At 35.1% G+C, this 20824-nt stretch overlaps 1 protein-coding gene across 2 annotated transcripts in view; it reads right to left on the bottom strand.

Annotated features, from left to right (window-relative positions):
• Positions 1–1215: 1215 nt before the first annotated feature.
• Positions 1216–20824, bottom strand: part of ZFC3H1 (zinc finger C3H1-type containing) — a 55290-nt gene continuing 35681 nt past the window's right edge. Inside the window, exons 20-35 of one of the 2 annotated variants that reach the window (XM_058742031.1) lie at positions 20487–20606; positions 19148–19331; positions 16897–17083; positions 14985–15173; positions 14111–14348; positions 11717–11822; positions 11435–11633; positions 10586–10680; positions 6851–6961; positions 6468–6572; positions 6168–6333; positions 4935–5035; positions 3217–3318; positions 2535–2574; positions 2231–2293; positions 1216–2101 (exon numbers count right to left, since the gene is read on the bottom strand). In XM_058742031.1, the coding sequence (XP_058598014.1) occupies positions 1964–2101; positions 2231–2293; positions 2535–2574; positions 3217–3318; positions 4935–5035; positions 6168–6333; positions 6468–6572; positions 6851–6961; positions 10586–10680; positions 11435–11633; positions 11717–11822; positions 14111–14348; positions 14985–15173; positions 16897–17083; positions 19148–19331; positions 20487–20606 (2144 nt within the window). In that variant the 3' untranslated portion in view covers positions 1216–1963. The remainder of the gene's footprint in view (positions 2102–2230; positions 2294–2534; positions 2575–3216; positions 3319–4934; positions 5036–6167; positions 6334–6467; positions 6573–6850; positions 6962–10585; positions 10681–11434; positions 11634–11716; positions 11823–14110; positions 14349–14984; positions 15174–16896; positions 17084–19147; positions 19332–20486; positions 20607–20824) is intronic. The other variant, XM_058742032.1, reaches the window with a different exon arrangement.

Raw genomic sequence — 20824 nt, 5'->3', positions numbered from 1 at the left:
GCCAGTCAGGTACCCCAAGCTTCTTGATTTTAAATAGCAGTATGACAACTGATCAAAAAGGAAACAGCTGCTTAACAAATGCTAGGTCTTCTGCATGACTATGCACAGTGTAACAGCGACTCCTGGAGTTGTCACTGTGGATAGCCTGCGTGGCAGGACCATGGAGCTGATGCACCAATGCAAAGTATTCTTTTTTTAAAAAGAGATAAAAGTTACTGCTGATGAATTGTTAATGCAACAAATGGTAAGTTTAAGAATATACAAAAGTTCAAGACTTATCACTGTCTGCAAAAAACTGACATTTCAGTTAATTAACATCAAAACTGTTACACTACGAGGGGACAGACTGGAAATTTTTTTCTAAGCACCTAACAATGGTTTCCAAATAGAGCAGGAAAAGCTTTCAGGATTAAACAGTTAAATGCATACAATGGAGGAACACACCCCTCTGTGATTACTGTCTTCCATCCAAATTTCTTTGGTTTTAGAGAAAAATCAATTAGCCTCTTTTGATTTAATGAAAGACACTAGATAAGTGGGTTTCATTCCTGACCTCACCCAAGAGCACTTACTACCAAATACGCACTGTCTGGTAGGCACACAGTTGGGCCTCAAAACATGATTTTATTTTGACTAAGCATTATACAAATACACATGTGTACAAATTTGCCTACTATTTCATGGGGCTGCTGCTCTGTCTCCAGTAATCAGATTGAACTGTAGCTATAAAACCAGATTTGTGAAAGTGTGTGTGTGTATCATTAACCAATTTTCTACCAGGTGCAAACAACCGACTATAGACTAGGAAAAAGACCTCCAAAGTCTCCTCTATATTTGGTCATAATGATATTCAACATAAGAGAGCATGTCACTAAGCAACTCATTCAAACTACAGTTGAGAGTTACTTTCTAAACACTGGGTTCTGAGAACAAGGAATTTAAAGGTAATGCAAACCTGCTACTGTCCTCAAAACAGAACAGAACCTATCTTCTCATAAATCAAGAAGTCATTGGAATGTTTATGGGAAAGCAGGCTAGGATATAATTACAGTGAAAATCCGTATCTCATATTGGAACCCTTTCCCACCATGTGTGTGTGAAAAGTGAATAAAGACAGCAACGTTTTTTAAAAAGTTAACTTATATTAAAAAATATTTTGTTTATAAACAATTTTAATACTACAAAGTAGTATTTCAATACAAAGCAGTTCAAATATTAACTGTTCTTTAAACTGTTAAACTTTATTATAAATTAAAATTTCTTTACAAAAAAATTGCACATAATATTTGACCACTCTTAGGTTCTGATGCACTGGCATTTGCAATAGTTTCTTTAATCTTCAAGTTAAACAGTCTCGGCAAGGAGTCCAGAACGTAGAAAGGGCAATAAACAACCCTGTTAGAGCATTCAAGTGCAACTAGCAGACTTGTGGCCATGGCAGTTACACTTTCCTTAAGATGGACTGCTTAAGTTTTAAATCCTGAAATGAAGAATCTCAAAGGTTTAAAAGAAGAAGAACTAAAAGGGACTGCCTGGTTTTTACTGTAAACACAGCCCTGGAAATTAAATCCCAACAAGAATCTCTCAGGCATCAGAGTGTGTCAAGTGAATCAGGAATAGCACAACGTAAAGAAAAGGGGGAAAGTAAAAAATAAAAACAAAAACAAAGCAAAATTAAAATAAATGTCAGTCACTTTGAGGAACTATACTTACGTACATGATGTTATGAGAATCTGGCAGGGCCTAGAAGTAGGCCAAACAGGAAGTTCATTTATCCAACCGAAGAGGGTCATGTTCATTGCTTCCGGTTTTGAGGATAGGATATTGTAGGGGACTTGATATGATCAGTAAAATGCTTGTCTGCCTTACGCAGACCTTAGCCAGGGATCAGCCTAATCTTGAAGGATCATTCAAATAATTTTGGCAATTATTATAAGGACTTAGAACTGACTGCACCCAGTGTTCAGTGATTCTTGCTTTCTGTTTTGTAACTGTTTAAATTTAAGAGCTCATTTAGGCTGACTCCAATCTCTTGGCACTTGGAAACTAGTTTTCTCAGGTTATCAGTTTTACCTCCTTCTGATGCTTCAAACAAGAGTTGCTGTAAAAGACAGGGAAGCACAGAAGTAAGACTTAGCTAGATTTTGAGCATCACCACATCAATGGATATGGCACATGCAGAAAATTTATAGGAAAACTTCAAGATGAAATAAAAGGTAAAAAGCATTACATCTTTCCACAGTGATGCACAAAGAGGTAACTTCTGTAAGGCTCTCTGATATAAACGGTGGACCTATAAGATAGATATACACACAATTCCATCAGGAAACATGATGAAAAACACCTTTATAACCCTAATTATTTGACTGGGACCTCACGAAATACAAAACGGTTACACTGGGTTTTCAAGTTTCCAAACATTTAGAGTTCTTAGGATGGTAACATCTATGCATTAATCCTTTTAAACTGAGAAGTCAACAAAAGGGGCAGAACAGCTTAAAAACAAAGTGACCCATCTGATAATCATAGCTTACCTCTCTTTGTCCCTTTAGAACAATCTCAGCAGCAATGGCTCTAAGAAAAAACAAAGGAATATAGAAAAGGGAAAAGAAAAATTTATATATCTTTGAACGAAATGAGATACTACCACTGGCAGAATACTGACTGTGGGAATCTGAGTACAAAACTTCCTGAAAGTAACAGGCTAAACTTCCAAGGAGGGTAACCTATAGTGAAAAGAAAAATTCAACAATTTTTATCAACTTTACAAGAATTAAGCAGACCAGTGTTTTGAACATAAATAACGTTCATGAAAAATACTCATAATTACTAGTAAAAACACCTGGCACTCTTAATAGCTTAAAAAAAAAAAAGACATCAGACTATAAAAGGGGGGAGGGAAACCCACACATTTAAAAAAAGATGGTCTTAAAATGTGTATAACAGATTTGTTTGATAACACTACTGTTACCTAAATGTTCTGCCACAAAAAAAAATTCAAATTCTACCCATTTTTGCTTTTAAAAGCAATTGTTAACGAGCACTCCCTTACTCTTGGTAGAAAACCTCAGCAAGTGACAAAAACAAATCTAAATTAGAGTAGAGATCTGTCCAGGAAAAAAAAAACATAGATGTCATTTCAGATTTACCTGTCTGGAGCAAACCTTACAAATAAAAGCAATAGCTATAAAAACATGTACATGATTGCTGCATTACATTTTCCAGGTGGCCAGGCATGTTGGAATATTATATGTAAACATCTTGGCTTGAAGTTTCAGAATCTGAACATTGCTTTCTTCCCATTCATGTTGAAGTAGCCTGCAAAGTACATTCAGGAAAATGAACAAGGCACTGTAAGTGTAGGGAACCCCCAATGTGCTCTATGAGCAGAATGTTTGATGAGGTACAATTTTTGATCAGTTAAATTCCCTCAAGGCTATTCAGCACGTGATTCTAGAATACCTCTTACAAAAATCACCCCGGGACAGGAATAAGCAAGCTAGCAAGATACCCAGTCAAGACCCATGCCATGTTCAATAAAGTAGAATAAGGTCCATGTACTCCTACACTAAAGCACTCCCTCCAAGCACCCACTCCCCCAAAATTTTTATAATAATGACTAGATATATTAATGCAATTTCCTTGTATTTTTCTTTCTTTATTAAACAGAGTAGACGTAAATATGAATGTTTCTTGGGCTAAAATGTAAGTACAGTGACTAATTATTAAGTTCTCTATTCTGAAAAAAAAAAAAGACAAGAATGATCACAAGGAAGTAACTATCAAAATACAGAAGTGGAGCTTTACCAACAAAACCAACAATTAAACTACCTTTCCTATAATGCCTATAATTCTATCATAACAGAAACTAGTCAAAATACTACATTTTATATTTTTCAAATGCTTTACCAAAGGTGATGCCTTATAATAGAAATTTCTGTATTAGCTTCCAAAGACTAGAATGTTTACTAAGAATTTTTATTATGAAACACTACTTTTGTTGCACCCTCAGACCTTCAAATTTTTTTCAACCTCATACCATTTTCCCACACACGGGCTAAGTGGAATGTAAATATTTTAACACATAAGGAAATATTTGATAAATTTAGGTACCTTATGATCCACAAAACAAACTTAGAAACATAAGACACAACACAATGCAGTGGGAATGACTGCACAAGTACAAGCCAAGGCATTAGCATGTAGGGTACCATTTTGAATTAAAAAGCACAATTCTTGACAGTGAAAATAAGTTTACTCTGTTGGAATAGAGAAACTACAAAGAGATGCTCAGAAATCTCCAGTTCAATATATGAAATCCGTACATAAGTGTTTCTCAAATGTGATTTGAGGGCTCAAGCTCAGGAATCTGTATTTTTAAGAATGCTCCACACCCAATGTGGGGCTTGAGCTCATGACCCTGAGATCAAGAGTCACAGACTCTACCAACTGAGCCAGCCAGGCACCCCCAGGGATCTGTATTTTACACAAACATCCCAGGAGATTCTGATGCATGTTAATACTTCAGAGCAGCTGACATATATGAAAACAAGTCATAATAACCAAAATATATACAGTTGGCTGCTATCTTTGTCATAACACTTTACAAACCTCTTAAGTAATATTTCTTTGCTATGTAAAACATGATTATTGCTTATTATGCACGTGCTAAGGACAGATGGTATGTGCTTAGGGACACAAATGAACTTTACTTGAATTATATGCCCCTTAAAACCTGCAGTTTTCTGAAGTTATCAGATTTTTATACTGACTTTTATATGAAGCTGTATATTGCTTAACTCTGAAATTAAAGTAGTATATATCGAGAAAATAGTAAAGGACAGACTACTTTTAGTCACGTTTTCAAGAATAATTTTATATGAAGAGCTATATAATATTGAGCTGAGATTGAAAAGAATTTTATTTTTTCTTACCTCAGTGCAAGTCCAGAATTAGTTGGCATAATTGAGCAAAACCGTTCCAAGGTTTTGGAATGCTGAGTCTTTGGAACACAGCTCAAATAAAAGAAAATAACCTGGAAAGGTTGACGGGGGGAAAATAAATGCAACAAAATGTGAAATCCAATTACTTAAATGTTTTAATGAGAAAACCAAAATGGTCTTTAAGACATGAATGTATAAATTATAATAATGTATGATGCTGTGAGTTACAGTTCCTACCATTAATTATATTAGTGACTTTCCAAATATGAATTAGGAAATATGATCTAGTGATGATAGCCATGGACTGAGAACACTGACAAGAAGCCAGGAGTCCGGGTTTTCATTCCTGAGTCTACCTTTACTTGCTGTATAGCTGGGCAAGTCATAGGACTAATAATACCTGCCACATCTTGCTCATGGAATGCCCGTGTGTAAATGACTTAATGTCCACAAAGTGGTTTGAGATCCTGGGATAAAGAATGGCATAGAAGTACAAAGCATAATAATTGGTTATCCCGATTAGCAACAAACCATCCCACCAAAAAATAGAATACATATATGTTTTAGTCTACATGGAGCTTTAATAGGAAATTTTAGCCTACACTGTACTGAATAAAAGGGGTCTCTGAAAAGAAACTAAAACAAACCTTTGCTTCCTTTCTTATAAGGAAATAACCTTATAAATAGATCATTAGTTCTATTCTATTAAAATTCTAAACAACATCTAATTTCAGCTTTCTTATGCCCTATGTATAGCTATATTCACTTAACACTTAACATCTAATTTCAGCTTTCTTATGCCCTATGTATAGCTATATTCACTTAACACAGTATTAACCAAAAAAAAGTAGCTCCACTGTACATTATGGAATTTTTCATTCAGTGAATTTCCAACTAATCAAGCAAAACATTAGATATTATTATAATTACATTTTTTGATCTTTCTTCTTAATATGTATTAAACCTTAACATTTCTTCAATTTTGCTTCAATGTTAATTTTTCTTAAATATAAGAATCAAAATACACATTTATCTTAACTGAACCTTAAAGGGCTCTGTTCCTAGATTTAAGAGATAAGCAGGAAACACGGTCAAGAATAACATTAAATGCTAGGAAAGTGGTCCTACAAAGCTCTCTTGATAAAAAACAGGAGTTTTACTGTCATTTTTCCAAGTCTCCTTCTTTTGTACAAGTATCTAAAGAAAAAAGTTTTAAGTTCTTACCCTATTATGAAATTCATAGTTGGACCAGTAATCAGCACTGCTAAAAGGAATGGGGTATCGGGCAGGGACTGTAACCAAACATCTATTCACTAAATCAGTAAAAAATTTGAATTCTTGGACTTTGTTTCTGGATCCAGCAGCTCTATTATTGGCAAAGACAAGATAACTGCCAAAAGAAAAATATTGTAATTTAGAATAATTAAGGCAGCGAGTCTCTCACTCAGAAAACTGATCACCCCTTTCCCCCCACCATATCCCCTTATTCCAAATCCCATTCTTATTAAGAGGAACTAAACTTACTCCATCCAAATCTTCTGCACTATATCAGATCTCATGGCCACCCCTAATGCTGCCTCATATGCCTCCACTGTCTCTTTAATACTTGATTGAAGAGGATGACAAAGGCTGTTTTAAAAATGAAGGAAAACAATGTATGTCTACAGCTCACTTCGATTAGTAAAGGAATGACAATATATATTTAAACATCACAGATATAGAATGGAATTCTTCTTTTGATGTTTCTTCTTTAATAATGTATAAACCTTTAATAATGTATAAAGTATGTCCCTTCAATTTTGCTTCAATGACTTTAGCATCAAGTTAACTTTAACACAAGGTAATTTGGTAATAAATAACAAATGCAAGCCTAATATGCCACATTTCTCTCCATGTTAATGTCTCACCAGTAAATCAGCCACAAATAAGGAACCTGGTGGTTAAACAACTCATCATCAAAAGTCCCTTTACATAAACGGGCTGGAATGTCAAGTGGTCCTGGGATATTTAAAAGATACCTGGAAAAAACAAACAAAAAAACACTGTTGGAAATTATGCCTATGCACACATGGATTACTAACACTTAAGAAAAACAGAAACAAAACAAAACAAAAAAGACCTCTGTTTCAACCTAAATGTCCTTGAAGTATACTTTATTTTCACATGTATACCATACTGCTTTGGTCCCATCTCTAGCATCACACAGTCTATTATTTTATACCTACACGAGTAACTCTTCAAAAATGAATTCATTCTATGCCCCAGCCCCAAATTAAATAAACCACCATAATCATCTAATCAAAAATAGAGAACAAATGAGATTACTATGTATCTAAAATTTCTCCACAAAATCTATACATTTAAAAAAAAAATTATTTAAGAGTTATAAAAGTTGATATCTGAAAATAATCTCTTCCTCACATATACACACATAGCCTTTTAGATATATCAAAGTGTATTCGGTAACATATCGGTCCATAAGGTACTTGTCAGAAGAGGTCCATAATCAAGTAAAACTGGGAAATACTGAAAATTATAGTGCACTCTTATAAAAAGCCACAATAGAGTGTTTAATAGCATATTAAAGATTCTATGAAGTCAATCAGTAAAGAAATCTATTTGACTCTCACTAATTTAGGTCTCTCCCCAATATATCTGAATTTTTGTGTACATTTACCAACATCTGTAGGGACAATGTTTTTAAAGGAAATACATTAATCTCAACAATGACAATCTAGTGTAACTAATCTTGGATTTAAAAAGTATTTCAAGAAAAAAAATTATTGCAAGGAACTCAGTTTTAATGGATTAGAGAAACTGTATGGAGGCAGAGGGCAGGAGGAACCATAAGCAAGAGAAAAAAAACAGGACATTTAGGAGTCAGGTAATTATCCTGCTGATGACTTGGCCTTAACTAGCTGTATTACTGTCATTTAATCACTTGACTTCTAAGGATACTAGTTTTGTCAACTGAAAACTGACGTAACAGGAGATCTAATCTATTTAAGACTCCATCCCTAAGCTAACTTCAGTACACTGAACAAAATCCCCTGGTTAACTTCTGTGGCTATCTACTAATCTCCAAACTGATTTGAAACACATGAAAATTACCTTATCTAGTTCTTTTTATTAAAAGTTACATAGAAAGGGAAATGATAGAACCCAACTCCATGTAAATATTACAACACATACAAAATTCTTAGTATTCTGTTTCACAATTTCTACTCATGAAATAAAAAAAAATATTTTGAACCTATTAAGAGCATCGACTTACCGTATTAAATAAATCTTGACTCTATTTATAAATTAAAAATTTTTTTTACCAACATCAATAAGAAGTATGACAATGCTAACAACTATCTCACCTACTGCCATTCTCCTAATAACTGACTCAAAAAAGATTTCCTAAATGAACAAAAAATGCACACTGTGTAAATAAGGTCTTCAGTATTGTCTAAACTAAGCACAAGATACCTTTTCCTTGTAACTCTTGGTGTATTATGAATTATGACTATTCCCATGAAACATTTCATAAGGCAAGGTGACTTAGTAAACAATAGAAGATTATTAGGAGGCAGACCCTTTCCAAATTTTTATTGACAGTTATTCAGTCTCCTTCATTAAGCTGACATCAAGAAGATCTGAAGATCTTTGATTAGTTACCACAGCAGAAACTGGCAGCATCTTCTTTTAAGCTAAACCAATTACCTCCATGCCCAAGGGAAGATCAGAACGAGCAAGTCTGTAAAATGTTCAGCTTTAGATCTGTCCTGTGCCTAAGTTTGAGACATTAAAGCAATCTAACTTAACAGAGACGAAGTCAGCATGAGGAAGCTGAACAATCTCTAAGTTTCTTACAGATAGTTTACTTATTCTCCATTATTTTGTATTTTAAATTATTCTTTCGTAATTAACTGTAAGATATTAATCTAGATGTAACAGAGCAGAAAGAATTTCAGAAACAGTACTAAAGTCACTATGTCAATAAACTGGTTACCATAAGAGGATAGACATAAAGACTCAAGTCTAGGAAAAGAATAGTGACCCCAACTTTTGCCAAATCTCAAGTAAAACTGATATTCTAGGGTAGATGGACCACTGGATTAACAAAATGTGGGTTACTTTTAGAAAATGTTTTCATATAACACTGCTACACTGTGGGATAAGCAGAGGAAGCACCTAAGAAAAGAAAAATATTTGCAAGCTTTTGACTTACATATTTAAAACCAAAACTTTATCTGCACTATTTTCTACAACAAAAATTTTTAGGAGATATTCAACTTAGGTCTTCCTTCTCTCAGTTCTTCCTAACATAAAATGATAGAGTATGTTATGATAAAATATTTTCTTTTTGATGCTGTTGGATTTGGGATCAGCAAACTTATTTTTGTAAATAAAGTTTTATTAGCATACAGCCATGCTCATTCATTTAGCTCATTCATTTATATATTGTCTATGGCTACTTTTTTCCTAAACAGCATAGGTAACAAGAAGTGATAGACCACACAGCTTGCAAGCCTATTTACTATCTAGCCCTTATGAAAAAAAGTTTGCGAGGCAGGTGGGTGGCTCAATCAGTTAAGCATCTGACTTTGGCTCAGGTCATGATCTTGTGGTTCATGAGTTCAAGCCCTGTATCAGGCTCTGTGCTGACAGCTCAGAGCCTGGAGCCTGCTTCGGATTCTGTGTCTCCCTCTCTCTCTGCCCCTCCTCTGCTCAAGCTCTGTCTCTCTCTCTCTCTCTCCAAAATAAACATTTAAAAAAAAAGAAGAAGAAAGAAAGAAAAGAAAAGAAAAAAGTTTGGTGGAACACCTGAGCATACAACTCTTGGGTCAAAGGCTCAGGTCATGATCTCAAGGTTGTGGGTCAAGCCCTGTATTGGGCTCTACGCTGAGGGCTCCGAGCTGAGTGTGGAGCCTGCCTGGGATTCTCTCTCTCCATCTCTCTCTGCCCCTCCCCCATCCGTGCGTGCTCTCTCTCACTCCCTCTCTCTCAAAATAAATATTTATAAAAAAAACAACAACTTTGCTGACCCCTAGAGGGATGGGGAGGAAGGGAAGAGAAGTCCACCCAGAAGTAATTCCTCAGGATTGGCTGTGGCCTCCTATTATTGTTAGAGTAAGAATTCACAACTAAGCAAGCAAAAGCAGTAAATATAGAGCTCTCTGGAAATTACTGAGAAAGTGGTTGAAAAAGATTGCCTGAAAGCTTCCCACTCAATATTTCAGAGGCTAGAGCAATTCTCTTTAGATTTTAAGAAAAAGTAAAAGGCATATTATTTACATCTACTTGAGCTCACCAAATAAATTAAAATTGATTTTTTCAGAAATCACTGAGATTGTCTCCGATAATTCACTGCTATAGTATTAAGTACTAAAATGAACAATAATAAATTAAAAGCAGGATGAGTCACCATGATGTTAATATAAGCCTTCCTTTGTTAGTGTCTCTACTCCAAGGAATGCGTATTACCTCTTTTCTCCATTTTTATTAAGTTCTACTGCCCTCATAATAGTTCTATAAGAATGTTCAAGTATTTTTTTACATCAGTCTAAAATATAGTCAACCCACACAAAAAAATGTAGTTTTTCCACTAAACTATACTCTCTTTCTTCTATAAGTCAAGAGTTCTACAAACTTACCGAAACAGATCCAAGTTACTATATTTCTCAAACCCAGGTTTAAAGAAGGATGCAATAAATTTCCGCAAAGATGGAAGAAGATTATCTCCTTGATTCTATTTTTTAAAAAGAGAGGAAGGATATACATTAGACTTACAGTGTTTAATTATATCATTCAAAGGAGGAGGGCACCGGGGTGGCTCAGTTGGTCACGCGTCTGACTCCTGATTTAGACTCAGGTCATGATCTCATGATTTTTGAGTTCGAGCCCCAAGTTGGCATGGAGCCTGCTTGGGATTCTCTGTCTCCTTTTCTCTCTGCACAGCCCACCCCCCACCCTGCCTTTGCCTCTCAAAAATAAACATATAAACATTTAAAAAATTCTTTTCAAGGGAGGAAAAAGCCCTTAAAAAAAAAAAACACTGATCAGATTAAGTTTCTTGAATAGGTGGAGGTAGAGAGAACTTCTACATTTTGATCTCCAATTAAAGTCAACTAACCATTAAACAGCTTAACACCCGATATACCATATCCACCAATTGTCTAATAAGCTTCTATTACATGTTTAGCACTGTGTGAGGTGTGTTGGAGGCTCTAAATCTGGTTAAGACATGATTCTTGCCCTCAAAGAGTAGAGTATATAAAGCAGCTATCAACAAAATTACAAAGCACTATAATAAGGGCAATGGCAGAACTATCCACAGAATATTTATAGCAAAGACAGAAGGAACATATAACACAGTCTGCAAAGGGAAAAAGGACCAGGAAAAGCTCCTTGGAGAGGCTGATGCCTGAAACATATTAAAGGATGAATAAGAAAATGTGAAACACAAAAACATATTTAAGAATTTTGAGGCTTTTTTTTTTTACCTGTAGGATGAAGAATTTGCACATATGATAAAAAATCTCTGCATTCTGAGGATTTTTTTCAAATGCAGTAAGCCACACTGCTCTGGCTTTGTCATGCTGATTTGTTTGCAAATATAAAGCAACAAGGGCTTCCAACAATTGGCAGTTCATGGGACACGTTTCCAATAAACATTTACAAAGCTCCACTGCAGCCTCATACCTTTAATAACAAAAAAACATGTCTAAACACATGAGAAAAAAAATCAACTTTTAACGCACAGTTAACTGTCGATTAAGTTTTACCTCTCTAGAAGCTGGTGCAGAGCAATCATGTTTGTGTAAAGTGGAACACAGACTTCTACTCTTTCCTCAACAGTATGGCTCTCATCTGTGCAAGCTTTCACCGCATCTATCCAAAAACATCACAATAACAGAAATCAAACGTAAAATGAATTATCTATGTTATTTAAATTCTGGGAGACTAATACAACATGGTGGCCTACCCTTTTGCTTGACCATAATCTTATTCATCTCTACTCCAGAGGTATTTTTAGGTATCTCCAAACTCCCTAAAACTCAACCTCTTACCCTCTCATTCTTGGTAAGAATAAAACCATTCAATATGAGCTCTCACACGTATCAAAGGTTTCACTTAAGTGTCTCTGCATTTACCTAAATTTCTTAAAACTGGTCTCAAAAAAAAAAAATCATAGAATGAATTATCTTTTGGTTTTTCTTTGACCCAATTCAAGAGGCCTTGCTCTCTGTTATACAGCCATTTAATTGTCTTCCCCTAAACTAGATCCTTTCCTTATTCCTTCAAAACACGTTTCCCTTGTAAAGAGTCCTTTACTTGATCCTGCTGGGTCTTAGAGAATGGTTCACTGTTTTACTTTGCACAGCTGTTACCATTTCCTCCTTTGCTCAGTGGTAGTATGATTTCCCAGATAGAGTGTCATTCTGAAACTGCACTTCTGACGTTCACTTACAAAAATCATCTAAACAAACCTAAAGGTCAATACTACACTTGCTTCATTCTCAATTGATAATGTTCTTCCTCTTCTTAACTTTTTCTTCCCTATGCTATCAAGAGTTTATTTACATGTCCTCTTGGTCTCTTTCATTGACTCTTCTCCTTCACCCCTGTTGCTATAGTCTTAAGTTTCCATTTTCTCAGAGAAAATATTTCATAGCTTCAACTACTAAAAAATTTACCGCAAGAGCACATTAAAAACTGTGAAGCACTTTATAATATAGTGGCTCCTACATTAATAACTTTCAAATCATTTTTCTATCCATAATCATCCACTTAAGGTCCACTTGCTTATTTCCTTCTGCCAGTAAGCATTTCCACTTGAATGGCCAATTACCATTCACAAATACTACTCCTACTACCAAAATCAGTCTTCCCAAATTTACTTGTTTTCTATTAATACACTTTTTCCCCCAGCCTCAAAACCCTGAAATCATCTTTGACTATTTCTTCTCTATTTCCCTCACATCTGCATGTGAGAACTTCAAATGTCTCCAATAAACATTCCCTCTTTCCCAGGTTCTGTTTTTTGTGCTTCACTTATGGCCATCAGCTTCTGGTTTTCATACCTTTCAAATCATTCCTCTTCAGCACATTCTTCCTTTCTTCAAGAACCTTGACTGTCATCAAGTCTACCACTTACAAAGTTCATGAAAATCTGATATCATTCCACTTACCGAACTTAATTTCTACTGTTCTCTAGCATAAAACTCTTGCTTTGATAAGAACTCTCCCTTCTTCTAATCTCCCTTCAAATCCACTGCACCAATTTCTATCTACTTGTTGCTTTTTATTAACTTAGCTCCCTTAACAGGAATGTCCTGCTTTTCCTTCCTTTTCTTTGGTTTATTCACTAAATATTTACTAAGCACTTAGTATGCTGCAGACATTATAGGTCCTTGGGAAATACAGAACAAATAAGACCAGGGTCCCATCTTTGAGGAAGCCAACTATGTCACAACAGAATCAGCTTCACAGTCCAGTTCCAAGTCTTAATTCTTCTGCAAAGACTTCTTTCATCATGCCAACCTACAATAAGCTCTCTCCTTTGGGGTTATGACCTGCACAATATAATTCTATACATCACAAATCTCTGTCTCTTCTGAAGCACAGAATTTAGACTATATACCAATACAGTTACATGGTCTCATACATTTAATAACTGTATCAAATGGATAAATTTTATCTTGTGACTAGGCTACATACTTCCTATTAGAAGGGAATAAGCTTTGTTCTTAACTGTTGTCCATAGCTGATATACCATTTAGCATATGGTAGTACTCAAACTCATTGACTAATGAAGAAAACATTAGTTACTTGAAAAGAGATGATATAACCTTTTAACTATCACCTTGATGGATTGTTTTTAAAAAATTACCTGGTTCTCTTATTCAATCAACTCATTAAATCTACATAATATGTTTTATCTACATATTTAGCCACAATCAAAAAAAATATTTAAGGTAATATAGTTCCTGGCTTTCATAGATGCCAAATGTCCATCTTATGTGACTCAACCCTTAATCTTTTAAGCATTGATATACTACTAAAGTGTTAAACTACAGCTTGAAATATGTAGATACAAATTTGTTCCAATTAATTATGAAGAATCATAATAAGGGGTAAGTTGATGTTCTAAATAACTTATAAACATTTGCACTTACCTTCGAAAACTGCTAGCAACATGTCAGGATTAGTCTTTACATCTTGAACTGTTTGCCATGGCATTACAAATGATTCTGTGTTAACAATTCTTGAAGGATTGGCATTAGATGGATCGTAAAATTTTGAAGGGAGAACGTTGAATTCAATAAGATGTATGTAGGCCAGCCATGCCAAGCATCGATCACTTGTTTTAAGGTATTCAGCTACTATTCCACCATTAGCTGATTTCAGTGCATTCTAGGTAAAATGAAAAAACAGCCTGTGTTTTTAGAAATAATGACTCCTATTCTTAGTAAGATTCAAATGTAAGGGCAAAGAAGAATACAAGGGTCGTATTTCTTTGGAGTGGTTCTTAAATATCTAAGTCAAAATTTGACAGCTGCCAATTTTTTTTTAATGAAAAAACTCTTTAGAAATGTCAATACAGATTAATATAATTTTTCCTCTGCTAAGATTTATAAGCTAATTACTGAAAAAAATTCAATTTATCTGTACATTTTTAGTGTCTCGACATTCAAAATCTAGTAAGACAAAAACAGTAAAACAACAAACAAAAAGACCCACCATACAGGAGATTTTCACTATGGACTAATTTTTTTTCCTTATTGTCTGAATACTGAAGTTTATTCTGGTGGGTACTTAACATACGTCTTCATTTAAACCTCATAAATAATCTTAAAAAGGCATTATCCCCACTAAGCAAATGAGGAAAGTCATAAACTGACCCAACTCTACACAACTTACTGATAATAAGTGGCAAAACAAGGATTCAAATCTAAAGCCTGTGTGCTTATTAAACAGCTAATCTGTAATGTTTCAGACCTTTAAAAAATTCTCTATAAAATGTAATTAAATGCTATGATAAATGTTTACCTGTAAAACTGCAAGTGCACTCTGGCACCTTCCAGTAAATATGTGCAGCTGAACTCTGAACAAGAGAGCCTCTAAGAGCTGAAAGGACAGAATATCTGATGCTTCCCGCTTGGCTGCTCCCATCAGAAACTCCACCATTCTTTCACATACATAATCCTTTTCTTCAAAGGTGCTTTCTAGGTGCAGAAACTGCCCAAAAGGGTTTCATATAATTAATCCTGCTTCATAAAAATAAACTGTAAAGCTACAGATTTTCCACAGTTCATTAAATGTCATATTAAATCTTCAATTTCTGCAAAAAGGATCATTATAAATACGTGTAAACCCATCTTCCTGGGGCACCTGTCTGGCTCAGTCAGTACAGCAGGCAACAGGTGATCTCGGGGTTTTGAGTTCAAGCCCCATGTTAGGCAAAGAGCTTACTTAAAAAAAACAAAAACAGGGGCGCCTGGGTGGCGCAGTCGGTTAAGCGTCCGACTTCAGCCAGGTCACGATCTCGCGGTCCGTGAGTTCGAGCCCCGCATCAGGCTCTGGGCTGATGGCTCGGAGCCTGGAGCCTGTTTCTGATTCTGTGTCTCCCTCTCTCTCTGCCCCTCCCCCGTTCATGCTCTGTCTCTCTCTGTCCCAAAAAAAATAAATTTAAAAAAAAATGTTGAAAAAAAAAAAAAAGGAAAAAAAAAAAAAAAAAACAAAAACAAAAACAAAACCATCTTCCAGTACCATATCCTAGATTTCCCATTCTACAAGTTAGAAAGTAGAACCAAATGAAAACTAAAATCATACAGAAGTACTCTTAGAATTACCACTGAAGCAAATTCATCTTTCCCTTCCTTGAATCAACAAAGTAATGGCAGCAAGACCATGACAAATTTACGAAATTTCAGGTTGCTGGTCAAGTACTATTTACATTGCTCAGGTTTGAGCACAAATTTTGTACATAAATATTGTACACAAATTCTGAGAACAGCATTCATATTAGATATATGTAGCAAAATAATTAAAAAGCCCTAAGAAATTAAAAGACCCCTTAAAGACCAAACAACTTTAAGGAAAAACTTCACACCCTATAAAATCTTATGGCAATCAATAGCATTAACTTTGGCACAAGGCTCCAGGTCAAAAATCAAGCATCTTTCACTGTCCAAACCTATTTGGTACCTGAGTTAGGAGAGAGAGTGGCAAGTTCATTCATTAAGGGATAGCATGTTATCCAAATCTCTCTGTTCTGAATTTCAGTTAGCAAATAAATGACAGATCTGACAGTTAATACATTTATCTAAAAGTTTAGCTAAAACTTATGGTTGCTGAGTTCAGCTGATAAAAGTTCAGATATTAATAAATATTCATTCTACAAGTGGATTAATTATAATTTTAAGTTTAAGCATGGGTAGGAAAACATCCCATTGTCTCAGAGAATAAAGGACTCATTTTTTCACCAAATCTCTGTATCATGGTAAAGTTCAGTATTAGTATGAATTTACAGATTAAGATTATTTCCTTAAGTAATGAGGATAGATAATAAAAAGACCAAAATGTTTTCTGACATTCATAAAAATGTTACATGAACACAGTAAATTAAAAAAATATTTTTTCAGGTGCTTTACAAAAAAATTCACGTTGCCCAAACCAAAACTGCCAATGAATAGGTAAGTGTAAAATGTTTTAAACCATTTATGTTTTTTCCTTACCAATAAGGTTAACAAGAAAATTTACCCCTTCACTACATATTTTCTTCTTATTTTAAATTTAGTCCTGACCCATGAGTGGTTTTGAAGTTACAGGACACTGAAAAGTCATTATATCTACCTGCAGATAAAGCATATGACTTTATTAAGCTATGCATCAATATTTAAGATGATCCAAAGAATTATAATAACACATACACATACACTATGCTATCTATTCTACTCACAGTCCAAAAACTTTGATAGTCAGGAGCATATTCAACAGCTGTTTCACACATTTCCTGCACTTCTTCCTTGGTTCCTCTTTTTGAGAACAATCTGAGGTAATGGCACCAAATTTCTGGATTGTCTTTGTTGTTTTCCAAAGCTCGAGCCAGAACATTTAAAGCAGAATCCAAGGACTCTGAACATAGCCTACATAAAAGAAAAAAACCAGGAACATCTTTTTTAAAAAATACTTCAAGATACTCTTAAATCAGGCTGATCTAATGAGTCAACTTTAAAGTTTCATTTAAAAAAAAAAATTCTGGGGGCGCCTGGATGGCGCAGTCGGTTAAGCGTCCGACTTCAGCCAGGTCACGATCTCGCGGTCCGTGAGTTCGAGCCCCGCGTCAGGCTCTGGGCTGATGGCTCAGAGCCTGGAGCCTGTTTCCGATTCTGTGTCTCCCTCTCTCTCTGCCCCTCCCCCGTTCATGCTCTGTCTCTCTCTGTCCCAAAAATAAAATAAAAAAAATAATAATAATAAAAAAAAATTAAAAAAAAAATTTTTTTTAATGTCTATTTATTTTTGAGAGAGAGTGAGACAGCACGAGCAGGGGAGGGGCAGAGAGAAAGGAAGACACAGAATCCGAAGCAGGCTCCAAACTCCACACTGTCAGCACAGAGCCCAATACGGGGCTCAAACCCACAAACTATGAGATCATGACTTGACCTGAAGTCGGATGCTTAACCAACGGAGCCACCCAGGTGCCTCTAAAGTTCCATTTTCTATTGGAACCTACCAAGAAGCTAGAAAGACCTATGACAAAGGGAGGTAGATTAGGATTTTAAATCACATCAGTCAAAAAAAAAAAGGTCCTGATTTCCCACAGACCTAACAATTCCTTTTTAAGTGGATGTTCAATGAGCATTTACCAAAAAAAAAACCCAAAAACCAAACAAACAAACAAAAAACCCACTGTTATAAAACCCTTAGATTATCAACTTCAAATGTACTTTATGTCTATATTTAGCAATACCTTTTATGAGTTACTCTGGTCTGCGAATGGGAAAAGTTAAACAATTCCCCCTCAAGGCCAACTACTGCCAACACAAAATATCAAAGCTTTCAATGTAACAGTTCTTTTCAACGGTCAAGGGCTTGCTATCTCTTCAAGAAGATAACTGTCTCATGATCCTATTCATAAAATAATGTACAGTTCTTTTGGCCTTCACTCAGTAAATGAGTCAGAAAAGAAAACACTGTAACTTACCCCAGTAACATGGAAATGACACACAAGGTAAGTTAAACAAGCACCATATTCAGGTATGTGTGATACATTAGCATCCCGCAGTGCTGCCTTACTAACAAAGCTTTTATACCAAGTTTTCTGACATTCAAAATAGCTTTCAAAAACTGAATTATAAATTTTCAAGTATAGTAATAAAAGACTATTCCTGATAATAAAAGATTACTCCTGTTAATAGTATCAAAAAGTTGGAGTTAGAAAATGCAACAGGTTTATGAGAAAAATTACTATTTACCTTATTTGAATACATGTAACACCACCCACAGAAAAAAAGCCAATTCATCAGAATTTAGATGTTCCTAGACAAGCTTTAAATCCCTAAATTAAAAACTAACATAAAACTTAATTTGTTCCATTGTGATTTTACCATAATTTTAAGAGACTATCACTATGTGCCTAACTTTAAAAAAAAAAAAAAAGGGGGCGCCTGGGTGGCGCAGTCGGTTAAGCGTCCGACTTCAGCCAGGTCACGATCTCGCGGTCCGTGAGTTCGAGCCCCGCGTCAGGCTCTGGGCTGATGGCTCGGAGCCTGGAGCCTGTTTCCGATTCTGTGTCTCCCTCTCTCTCTGCCCCTCCCCCGTTCATGCTCTGTCTCTCTCTGTCCCAAAAAATAAATAAAAAATGTTGAAAAAAAAAAAAAAAATTTAAAAAAAAAAAAAAAAAAAAAAACAATAATCCTTGCACCACTCAGAATATACTGTTTTAACTAATCCTGCTTTGAAATAAGAGCCTACTGGAGTTAAAAACTGTGGCTAATTTATTACCCACACACTGAGCCACACACACAACTCAAGATCTAACCTTAAACTTTTTCTAACAGCTTTTAAACAATACAGTGCTTCTGGTTTTGTCAAAAAACAAAGACCTCATTGATTCCATGATGTAAACGTGATTACCACAGATAAAATACACTTCAAACATAAAAATATAAATGTGCAACAGTTGACACAAAGATCAGAAGTGGACCTACCCCTCATTCTGATTCAAATACTTGTATGCAAGCTTGAGCCAAAGCTGTACATGAGATGGATTTTCAAGCACACTTGCTTCTAAATTAGCAATGTCATCAGTCTCATTTGTAAAGTATCTGACATCATCTGGAGTGACAACTGTATCCAAAGCTGGAACATTTATTCGGTTCTCTGGCTGGAAGGCTGGAAAGAAAAGTATCATTAGCTTCACACTTTCTTTTATCCACAGACGAAGAGAAGACAATTGGCCTCAACTTTAAAATAATCTAAAAATCTAAATATTCGAAATATATGCAGTAGCTCATAGCTTTAAGATAGAATGGTCATATACTAGGACCCTTCTAAAAGTGAAAGGGATGTTATTAAAAACTGTATCAGAGTAACAGGTATAAACTAGGATTCTGCTGGACAAACCAGAAGTATGGTCTCCCTACTTGAAGGGTAAGTGGCATCACCTGATAATTCACATTTACTAAATTAGAAAAGAAAAAAAAAAGTTATAATTTATGAAGATAAAATTATCCCATTACATTTAGAAAAAAGCATTAACATAAATAAGCACATGAAAGCATATATCCATTAGATATCTGCTAATCCACATAAACAAATTATGCAAACTTTATTTTTATTTATTTTTTTGACTTTTATTTATTTTTGAGAGAAAGAGAGAGACAGAACATGAACATAGGAGGGGCAGAGAGAGGAGAAGGAGACACAGAATCTGAAGCAGGCTGCAGGCTCTGAGCAAGCTGTCAGCACAGAGCCTGATGCGGGGCTCGAACCCACAAACTGTGAGATCATGACCTGAGCTGAGGTCAGATGCTCAACTGACTGAGCCATCCAGGCGCCCCAAATTACAAACTTTAAAAAAATTAGTAAATAAAGCAGAGTTAAGATAACATAAGATATACTTGACAATACACTACTCATTCATATTTACCTTGTTTGTTCGTTTATTCGTTCTGGAAGCCTACTGCATGTCAACAAGCAGACTCAAACACAAAAAAAATACTACCCTTACCCTCAAGGACACCCAGGCAGTAGTTCTCAAGTGGGAGCAGCACTGCTCGCCTCTCCCTTGCTCAAGTATGTTGAAACCATCACATTTACTAAAGAGTGATCCCTGTATTTACTGGGCAGGGGTCATGAATACAAGGGGCAATCCTACATGAAGAACTACATGCATTAAAGGCCAAATGGTATCACTGTTTTAAAAAAATAGAAAAAAACAAAAAACAAAAAACTAATAAGCTTGTAGCTACACCAAAAAATTAGTAAAGCGTTAGACAAAGATGAACACCACAATTTAATGATTCAGGATCTTAAATTACTTCTTACCATACTTAATTGGTCCTGTAGACTGTTCCTCATCACTACTGAAGCTATTCTCTGAAATAGGTTTTCTCCAAAATTTTGGCTTCCATTTTCTTTTATCTTTGTAGGTTGTAAATGGAGGTGCTAAAGTAGACAGATTTCTTACAGTTTTTAAGGCTATCCACACAATACTCAAAAAAAGCTAAATTTATTCTGTTAGTCAGAAATGACACACACATATATATATTTTCTGCCCTATAGGAAGAAACATTTATTCTACTCTATAAGCATGTTATATATATATATATATAAATATATGTGTATTTTTTTAGAACATAGTGCCAAAAAATTTGCTATCATAC

The sequence above is a fragment of the Neofelis nebulosa genome, chromosome 8 (assembly GCF_028018385.1).
Source record: "Neofelis nebulosa isolate mNeoNeb1 chromosome 8, mNeoNeb1.pri, whole genome shotgun sequence".
Taxonomy (NCBI): domain Eukaryota; kingdom Metazoa; phylum Chordata; class Mammalia; order Carnivora; family Felidae; genus Neofelis; species Neofelis nebulosa.
The sequence above is the reverse complement of the archived record's forward strand: the minus strand, read 5'-3'. Positions and strand labels throughout refer to the sequence as shown.